Genomic DNA, 10,455 nt, shown 5'->3' on the forward strand with positions numbered 1-10,455 from the left:
ATGGATTCTACCAATTTTGTTGAGCTGTTGAACAGTCAACAAGATACTATCTTTCCTGAAACCTTTCCTTATGCACGTTTTTCACATGGTGGTGAGCACGGTTCATCTCAACTCCCTACTGAAACCTCTAGCTTCTGTGAAGAGTCACCAACAAAGCGGAGAGGAAGAAGGAAATGGACAGTGTCAGATGATCTAGTCCTCATTAGCGCCTGGCTAAACACGAGTAAGGACCCTTTGGTGGGCAATGAACAGAAAGCACGAGCTTTCTGGCAACGTATTGCAGAGTACTATGCAGCAAGTCCAAAGGTGGAAAGGGGTGAGAAGATAGAGCCCATTCAGTGTAAGCAAAGGTGACAGAAGATTAACGGTCTTGTTTGCAAGTTCTCTGGATGCTATGCGGTTGCAACAAGACAGAAAACAAGTGGTCAGAGTGAGACTGATATTGTGAAAATGGCACACACCATCTTTGCCAACGACCATAAAACAAAATTTAACCTTCACCATGCTTGGGAGGAGTTGAGGCACGACCAGAAATGGTGTGAAGCTGCAACGCACAAGATTACTGGAAGCAGTAAGAAGAGAAAGTGTGATGGAGCACAATCAGATGGAGCAACTTCCCCTCTCTGTGATCAAGCAACGCAACGACCTCCTGGTGTTAAGGCGGCGAAAGCAGCAAGCGGTAAGAGAAGTATAGGAGATCACCAGGAAGGGAAAGGAACAGCTGAGTTTCAGACAATGTGGTCTATTAAAGAGAGAGATTTGATCGTTAAAGAGAGACTTTCGAAGCAACGTTTGCTTGAAAGTCTCATCTCCAAAAAAGACCCACTTTCTGAAGCTGAAGAAGCTCTAAAGCAGAAGCTAATAAATCGAGTGTTTGAAGATGTTTAATTCCTCTATGTTTCAACTTATGTTATTTCTCTAGTTTTCTTGTTCTGTTTCATGTTTCTCTATGTATGTTTCAAGTTGTTGTGATATGTTGTGTTATAAAATCTCTGTTCTTCTATAAAATTGCTGTTGTGTTATAAAATTTCTCTTATGTTTCATGTTTCTGGTGTGATCTTTCATCTGTTGTGTCTTTATATTTGTGTGCAGAGAGACAAAGATGATGATAAGAGGTCACGAGACAAAGATGATCACGGGTGAGGTTGCAAGATTGTTGAGAAGAAGAAGCAAAAAATGTCAAAAGAGAGAACAAGCTTGTATGTATGTGTCACGGGTGTTGTACTTATGTTTGTATGTATGTGTCACAAGTGGTCACAAGGTTGTATGTCTTTTACTAATGTTTGTATTTATGTGACACGAGAACAAGTCACGAGATGTTGTAATCTATACAAGTCATTTGCTCTATATAAAGATTTCATTCACCATCCATTGTAATCACCAAGACTTCTTCTCACCTTCTCACCAAACGCTCTTCTTCAGAGCTTGGAATCACCAAGACTTCTTTTCACCTTTCTCATCTCATCATCACAAAGCTATTCTCCTTTTCTCATCATCTCAAAGCTATTCTCACCAAACGCTTATCTTTTTTTTTAATCATAACTCCTTTTACGAATTATTTAAAAATAATTTTCCTTGATCGAAAATCTATTCCGACGACGATTTAGAATGAACAAGTCATTGTTCATGCGTATTTTTGATCGACTCTCTAATGAAGTTTAATACTTTCGAGAAAACAAAGATGCTCTCAGAAGGCGTAGTCTCTCTGCACTTCAAAAGTGTACAGCAGCCATTCGTGTCTTGGCGTATGGTTCTGCGGCTGACGCTGTTGACGAATACCTCCGACTCGGTGCAACTACTGCTCGGTTATGTGTCGAACATTTTGTCGAAGGAATAATAAATCTATTCGGCGATGAGTACCTACGAAGACCAACACCGGCTGATCTTGAACGTCTACTTTATATTGTTGAGCAACGTGGATTTCCAGGGATGATAGGAAGCATCGATTGTATGCATTGGGAGTGGAAGAATTGTCCCACCGCTTGGAAAGGGTAATATTCACGCGGTTCGGCTAAACCCACAATCGTATTAGAGGCGGTTGCTTCGTACGATCTATGGATATGGCATGCAATTTTTGGACCTCCAGGTACCTTAAATGATATCAATGTTCTTGATCGCTCACCATTTTTTGATGACATAATAAACGGTCAAGCTCCGCAAGTTACTTTCTCTGTCAATGGAAACGAGTATCGTGAGTATCGTTTGGCTTACTATCTCACCGATGGTATTTATCCGAAATGGGCAACTTTTGTCCAATCTATTTCACTACCACAAGGTCCGAAAGTGGCTTTATTTGCTCAACATCAAGAAGGTGTCCGAAAAGATGTCGAGCGTGCTTTTGGAGTCTTGCAAGCTCGATTTGAGAGCACGGAGATGGATCAAGCCAGTTTTGAGAGCACGGAGATGGATCAAGCTCGTTCCAACAAGGAGAAGACAACGGAAGTTCACATGTGGATCTTACGTATTCTACAGACACGCCTTCAAATATCGCTAATATGATGGGTGTTGGAACTACTATTCGTGATAAACAAAGACATCGACAACTGAAGGCTGATTTGGTTGAACATATATGGCGTAAATTTGGACATAATGAAGACAACAACTGAGCTCGAATGTTTCTTTCTAAATTTTCTCGTTTATTTTAGTAATCCTTGTTTTAATGTTTTTATTTAAAATCCTATGTTGAAAATGTTTTTTTATTTATGTTTTATTTAATAAATAAATTTTTCTTAAATTTTTTTTTTTTTAAGAACCCTTAATTAAGAAACTACCAATGGAGGCACAAAATCGCACAGTTTCTTAAGAGAGTTCTTAAGTCCACTAATGTACATTTATATAGTTAAATAATCATTAAGAAATCTATTAAGGATCCAAGGGATAAAGATGTTCTAACGTCGCCAATTCGCTATAATAGCCTTTAGACTTAACCTTTATGTCTGCTCAATTTAAAACAACAACATAACACAACCTTATTGAAATGCCAAACCCGAGCCACGCATGAAAGTTCCAAGTCAAGAACATAACACATAACTTCATTTGCTGAAATTTAATGTGTAAAGAAACAGAGCATATCACAACTTTATTGAAATATCAAACCCGAACCTCGCAGTCTAGACTCAACAATCTCGTCTATAGTTTTCGCCATTTGAGGAGTGAGATGATTCTTCCAGTCACCAATTTCACCTTTCCTGAAAAACACATTAGTATCTACACCAACTCTTATTGTCCCATTCTTATTAACCTCCAAACTGCTCAAATTACGCAAACTACGCAAGTTCACGATCTCCTCCACCGATCCACTCTCTTCTTCCTCCTTGGTGAATGGACAGTTCAAGAACTCAGCGAGTCTCTGGACTTGAAGACGAGGGTCCTCAATGATCTCTTCATACTTCATAAATAGGACATGCTCCTCATCTTCTAAGCTCCCTTTCCAGTAGCTCAATACGTGCTCCCAATAGGGTCCGTATAAGTGAACTCCTCTACAGTAAGCATCAAACATGAGCTCAAAACTGGCTTGATCCATCTCCGTGCGATGCACCTTGTTCCTATAATGCCAAGCGGAGACAAACGTGTCTTTGATACCTCTACACACGTACACGATTTTGCAAGGCGAGGAAGAAGAAGAAGACCTTGTGGTGGCTTCAAGCAATGTCTTCAAGTGCATGTGTGTAGAAAAGATCATAGGAGAAGGAAACTTTGTGAGATCAGGAGTTTGGCTACCAGCGTATAGCTCAATCTCAAGAAATGGGACAAGGTCATGAGGGTTTTGTGAGAGCAAAGGATGTGTTTCGGGATTTTCGCAGTATTTTTCCCTATGTAAAACGGCAAAGACTATAGATTTGAGCCAAGTGGTACCACCTTTGGGCAAAGAAGCAAGGATTATGTCCTTTCGTGGCTGGAAATGCTCTTGGACGTCAAGAACGGCTTGGAGTGTGTTGGGGTAGTACCAACAACCTTTGTAGTTGTAGAGACTGTAACCCATAAAATCTTTGTCTGAGGGAAGAGAAGATATCAAGTTCTTGGTTTCCTGGCTAACGTTGTCGTCTTTCATGTAGTTTGGAAGGTGAGGTTCTTGAGAAGCCTCCATTGTGAATGATTATTCTCTCTGTACACTGAGAAATGATAATGGAAAATGACGAAGAGAAAATACTTTTTGATTGGTTGCTTTGAAAATTTCAAGTCTGGTATATAATAAAGGCTATTATTACCAAAGTGCGCACCGTTTATAGTTATGTTTAATAGGGATGGACACTTTACCCGATATCCGAAGCCGCATCCAAATCCGATACGAAAAACCCGAACCAAAATCCGAACCGAAGTAGCAAAATATCCGAACGGGTATTGAATTATGAGAGATTGGATATCCGAATCCGAACCGGTAATATCCGAACCCGAATGGATATCCGAAGATAACCGAAAGTATGTATAATTAACCTTATATTTCTAGTTTACATCACTCATTTTATTATATCTCTCATTTTATATAAAATATTTATATTGATACTACACATACTTTAAGTTCATATGATATAAATACAATTACGGAGAAAATGATTTGCTACTCACTTAAAACGCATGTCAAACTTTTTATTTCAAAAATTAACAAAAAATTACATCCAAAATTTAAAAACAATAACCCAATTAATGTCTTTTTAGTTTTAAAAAGTTATGTCTAAATCTATTAACCATTCAATCTATTAAAAATAAAAAAAATTAGTTAAGTGAAAGTTATATTTTTAAATACAAGAAATTTGAGAAATAAAAAATTTAATATATTTTTTCAAAGTCTAAATATCCGAACCCGATCCGAAATAACCGAATCCAAACTAAAAATACTCGAACCCGATCCGAAGTTCAAAAATACCCGAACGGATTCTACACTTCTATACCAAAATACCCGAAAATTTGAAATACCCGATCCGAACCCGAACGGGTACCCGAACGGGTACCCGAACGTCCATCCTATTGTTTACGGTAGACAAGGCACGTGTTTATTATGATTTTAGGGGACTGTAGGCTTTTCAATTATCACTTCGTTCTATGCCACATATTATTCTACCCACTTATGAATCTCTCTTGCATTCTATGCCACATATTATTCTACCCACATGAATCTTTCTAGAAGCCATTTGCAACTTTTAATATTTTATTGGTTAAAGTTATTTTGCTTTATAATAAAAATAGGGATAGAGACGTTTTTGTTTTGTTGCTTTTAACAGAATATGTGTAAAGCATCTTCATTCACGGTGTTTGTGAATGAAATGCGACATTTCAAATTCTCGTATCTATCCATACTAATAAAGTGAAGTTTTTTTTCTCTTTTGAGGAAATAATGACAAATGTCGCTCTCTAATTTGTTAATACATTTGAATAAGACTTTTTTCTAAATGTGATTATGTATTTCTAAACCCATGTCGGTACAGAACAACTCCATGTCCGGATCCTTCTTCCCTCTAGGTCTCATCTTCTCACCGTCGCCGCCTCTCCGAATTGAAAGATGAAGTTGATACCATGGCCGTTACACTCTTTCCACTTTCTCCTATTTACTCCCTGTTAATTGGTGATTGCTCCACTCCTCGTAGCATTCAATCCGCCTCTTCGCTTCAGAAAGTTACTTCCGCTATAAATACCTTTTCTTTCACACATGATTATCACAACTTTGAGAAGAACCAGAAGATTACTCTGTTCAATTTTCGGTGCTCTAACGTTGCGGAGGTTCGATTGTTGCGGTTCTGGGAGGCGCGAAATTTGAGGAAAGGAGGTGAACTGATGAGTGTTGACATGCTCTTTGTTGATGAGAATGTAAGCCTTTTTCTCCATGAATCTGTTTTACAGTTTATTTCATCCCGATTCTGTAAAGTATAACGCCGTTAACGTTCCTTCCCAAAAACATTGTCTTAACGTTTTATTTTCTCTTCGCTTACAGTTAACCTAACGCAAGGAACTGTCAGTGCGAACCGTCAGCTTAGGTTCAGGGAACGTCTCAGCAAAGGCTCCCTCTACACCTTAACTGGATTTGACGTCATATATAGCAACACCAACTTCTGTTTGTCTGATGCTCCTTTCTTGGTTCCGTTTGCCATGCTAACTTTGCGTCTTCGCAGGTTCATTTCATTTTATATACGACATGTGTTATTAAGGAAGCTTTTATCACATCTGTTGAATTGAGTTTTGGTTGTTCTCTCTCTGCAGTGGTGAAAACGTTTGTGTGAGTATGTTTGATTCCTTGGCTCTTGCGTTCCATACCAAATTAGACAGTTATGGGAGAAAGCCGAGAGTCGTGATTGCTACAAGCGTGAATCCTAAGATAGTTGGGGGTAAGCGTGTTTTGTGTTTCTGAATTTTGGTTGCCTACATACATATATATTCGTCAAAAGCATGTTAGTTTCTATATATTTAGTACTTAAGTACCCCTTATTAATTTCCGTGTTTCTTCTCAGACCAGTTATTTTTGAACGGTACTTCTGGCACACATCTCTACTTTCACTCTGAGACCGCAGCTGGGAAAGAAGTCTTTGACATGTACGACTCATAATTCTACTTCAAGTACCTCAATTTTGTGATATTGACAAATATGAAGGACCTTAAATGTAATGCATTAGATAGAACATGTTCACACATAGGAGCATAGGACCTTCTTCCTCACGTTCTGCTTTCATCCCCCTTCCAGATTGTGTGCCACAGCCGGTGGTGACTCCACCAGTGTGACATAGTAAGGTGGTGTCAAGGAGCTGGAGACTGTTTCATTAGCGTAGTTGACGACCTACTTTATGGAGTCACCACCACAAGTATGTTTTCTTAATTACCACCTTCTCAAGTTTTCTCATACTTGGAATATTAAACCCATGTACCTCATTCACAGGCAGGTTATTGAGCTTCTATAAACAACCAAAGTTATATTGGAACTACAAACAGATGGTGCTACATCTCATGTGCCAAGTGTTTCAGAAAACTATAGCGCCTAACGCAAGTGCTTTTAATGTTCTTAGGTTCTCTCCTTAAGCATATATCTTAAACCTCTTAATATCACATAAGTTCTTTAATTATTTGAAACTCACTACTTTCTTTGAATTGAAACGTTGATGTTTTATAAGGTGCAGCGGCTGAAGATTCGGCTGTATTGTAGCATTTGACGCAGCTATGACTAAGGCGACAAATTTCAGGGCTGTAGCGGTTCCTCATCCAATGGTTTGTAATCTGACCATAATATAAGCATATACTATACTGTTTCATTTTATTTAGGATTTACTAATGTGTGCTTTGATGAACGTCAGAGACAAGGTGAGGAGCAAGACCCAAGGAACCCATCCAAAAAAGTCTGGACTTAGTTTCCTACATTGAGCATTATACAGAAACATATTCATCGAATTCTCCCATGCATTAGTTAATTGAACTCACTTTATGTTTTCCAAATAAGGGTTAAGACAGTTAGTCCACCATCTAATTCAAGATTTGTCTCCCTTTTGGTTTGGTTACTTAGTTAACATTTGGAGTTGTTAATTTTACATATATATCTATCTATATGCAAGCACTCTTATCCAAATCCACACTCGATATGAAAACAAAATTAAAAAATCCATTTACATTATATTTTCGTCATGTTTAGTCAAAAAGACGATCACCTAATACAAAAACTTCTGTAACATACTGAGAATCATCACCTAGCGCAAAAAACTATTGTAACATACTGAGAAGTGAGAATTGTTGGGGTCAAAAACGGTTACGACGGAGTTAACATTCAAAACGTCGGAAGAAGAAAATGAGAACTTTCTTCGACGAATACTTTCTCGAAATAGATTCTTTTCGATGCTATCTCCCGAAGACCGTAGCGAACCCATTTCATGTTTTCCGCCATTCTAAGTCATCGATCAAACTTTACGGTAAGAACCGCGGAAAGTTCGTTCTTTATCGAAAGAAGCCGTAATAAATGCTTCGAGTCAGAAGACGGCCCAAAGGGACATAAGACATGACTCGATGCCCAGCTTACGATTTCTTAACTAACAGCCCGTAAGCCGCATGATGGTTTACGCTTAGCTTGCAAGGAAAGATAAATGTCAAGTTTCCGCGGATAAATACGAAATTTTGAAGATAATTACGAAGATCGGAAAAAATGGAATATCTCTATTTTTACGCTATGACGGCTTAAGGACAGAAGAGGAAAAGCGCAAACCGACCTAGGAGCCAGTATATAAGGAGTCCTAGGCGAGAAGCATGAAAAAAAACACTTCCTCAGAGAAAACTTAGCACTTAGAGCAATTAGGAATATTTCCGTTTTTGTTATTCGAGCTGCGACTCAACTAGGTTATTGCCGTCTTAGGGTTTTAAAACTAGGATTCTCGCCGACAGCTCTCGTAGCCCAGGCTCTTACCTTGTTGTAACGCTCAAACGCGAATTCGGAATAAGATCTAATTTGCTCTCTTTTCGATTTCTTATTCTTTATAGTTGTTATTTTTGTGTTCTGATTGCTTGGCGTGTGGTATTAGCAGATATCCGGGACCTCTGGGAAATTAGGAATTTCCTAGTTTCCTAATTTAAACGGAAATCGACAGTGCGAATTTTGGTTCCCACAGTTTGGCGCTAGAAGGAAGGGGCTCTACGGATCAATCTAACCCGCAAAAGACACTTAACGATCAGGAACGATATGCAAGACTCGACGTGCGCGAACGTCATATCGTTCAAGGGGGGAGCAACGGTCGATCGAGCCAAACCTCGAAAGAACCTCCTTGTTATCGAGCTGACAATCCGAGATGTCGACGTCGCTAGGGTGCTAATCGACACCGGAAGTTCGGCCGATATCATCTTCAAGGATACTCTCAAAAAAATGGGAATAGATCAATCCGAAATCGTGAAATACCCTAGCCCACTACTGGGACTTTCGGGAGAAACAACTGTGGCCTAAGGGTCGATTAATCTCGTGGTCAAAGCCGGAACCGTGACAAGAGTCACAGAGTTTCTAGTCGTTGACCGTCCCGAATCTTACAACGTTATCATGGGAACGCCATGGTTGAACACCATGCGTGCCATCACATCAACGTACCATCTTTGCCTCAAGTTCCCAGCCCCTAACGGAGTCGAGGTAATATGGGGAAACCCAAGAGTATCACAGGTGTGTTACGCCGCAGAACAAAAACGAAAAATACCAGACCTCAAGACCACTCCTAGAAAAGCGGAGAAAAAGGTCTCCAACAAGGATTCGCAAAGTCAAGATTCGGCGGAACTCTTCTGGTAGTCTCGTAACATCACAGCCCTAGAGGAAAAACGCGAACCAACTTGCGAACTTGTGGTCACGGTCTGTCTCGACGAAGCATCTCCGGAACGATGCGTCGAGATCGGAGCCAATCTCCGCGAGCCTTTGAGGACAGAGCTCATAACCTGTCTAAAAAAGAACCTCAATAATTTCACATGGGCCTCTGAAGATATGCCAGGGATCGACATTAACATAACGTGTCACGAATTAAATATCGATCCGACCTTCAAATCCGTCAAACAAAAAAGGCGGAAGCTAGGACCCGAACGGGCTTCCGCGGTAAACAACGAGGTCAAAAAATTGCTTAAAGTCCATTACCGATCGCGGAACCTATTGCTACAGGGTAATGCCCTTCGGCCTCAAAAATGCTGGCGCAACTTACCAACGACTCGTGAACCGTATGTTCTCCAAATAACTCGGTAAAACGATAGAGGTTTATATCGACGACATGCTCTTCAAATCCCTCCAAGCAAAGGATCACGTATCACATCTGGAGGAATGTTTCGCGCAGTTAAATTCCCATAACATGTAGCTCAACCCGAAAAAATGCATGTTTGCGGTGGCGTCAGGGGAATTCCTCGGTTACCTAGCCACATTCCGCGGCATCGAAGCTAATCCAAAACAGATCAACGCGCTGATCGAGATGGCTTCACCAGAGAATAAGCGGGAATTCCAAAGGCTAAGCGGTAGGATCGCGACACTTAACCGATTTATTTCACGATCAACGAACAAGTGCCTGCCCTTCTACGATGTCTTACAGGGAAATAAAAAATTCGAATGGTTGGAAGAATGCGGAAACGCTTTCCAACAGCTGAAGCGGTATTTCGCTTCCCCTCCAGTCCTCGCAAAACCTGTGGAGGGGAAACCTTTGTTCTTGTACGTCGCCGTGTCGGCAACAGCTGTGAGCGGCGTCCTGATCAGGGACGAACGCGGCGAACAGAAACCTATTTTCTATATAAGCAAAACCTTGCTGGATGCCGAATCTAGGTACCCGCTAATGGAAACATTAGCATGCGCGGTCGTAACCTCGGCCCGAAAACTAAGACTATATTTCCAATCCCACATGATCGTCATCCTCACGACTTTTCCCCTGCGGACGATTCTGCATAGCCCGAGTCAATCGGGCCGATTAGCCAAATGGGCGGTCGAATTGAGCGAGTACGATATCGAGTGCCGACCGAGAACAAGCGCAAAATCACAAGTGCTTG

At 40.4% G+C, this 10,455-nt stretch overlaps 2 protein-coding genes across 2 annotated transcripts; one reads left to right on the plus strand and one right to left on the minus strand.

The window, feature by feature from the left end:
* LOC106314450 (glutathione S-transferase T3-like) lies at positions 1-888 on the plus strand. The gene is made up of 2 exons (XM_013752317.1): positions 1-350; positions 411-888. Exons 1-2 carry the CDS (start codon positions 1-3, stop codon positions 886-888), a joined length of 828 nt encoding a protein of 275 aa, XP_013607771.1.
* Positions 889-2,878: 1,990 nt separating this feature from the next.
* LOC106313637 (cytosolic sulfotransferase 11-like) lies at positions 2,879-4,187 on the minus strand. Its single transcript, XM_013751505.1, has one exon. It carries the CDS (start codon positions 4,085-4,087, stop codon positions 3,080-3,082), a length of 1,008 nt encoding a protein of 335 aa, XP_013606959.1. The 5' UTR covers positions 4,088-4,187; the 3' UTR covers positions 2,879-3,079.
* Between the last annotated feature and the right edge of the window lie 6,268 nt (positions 4,188-10,455).

The sequence above is a fragment of the Brassica oleracea genome, chromosome C9 (assembly GCF_000695525.1).
Source record: "Brassica oleracea var. oleracea cultivar TO1000 chromosome C9, BOL, whole genome shotgun sequence".
Taxonomy (NCBI): Eukaryota; Viridiplantae; Streptophyta; class Magnoliopsida; order Brassicales; family Brassicaceae; genus Brassica; species Brassica oleracea.

Excerpts from the sequence above, each read along its gene's own strand:
- LOC106314450 (XM_013752317.1), top strand. The coding sequence starts at position 1 with ATGGATTCTACCAATTTTGTTGAGCTGTTGAACAGTCAACAAGATACT. Across the intron at positions 351-410 it reads CCCATTCAGTGTAAGCAAAG|ACAGAAAACAAGTGGTCAGA; the intron begins GTGACAGAAGAT and ends GGTTGCAACAAG.
- LOC106313637 (XM_013751505.1), bottom strand. The coding sequence starts at position 4,087 with ATGGAGGCTTCTCAAGAACCTCACCTTCCAAACTACATGAAAGACGAC.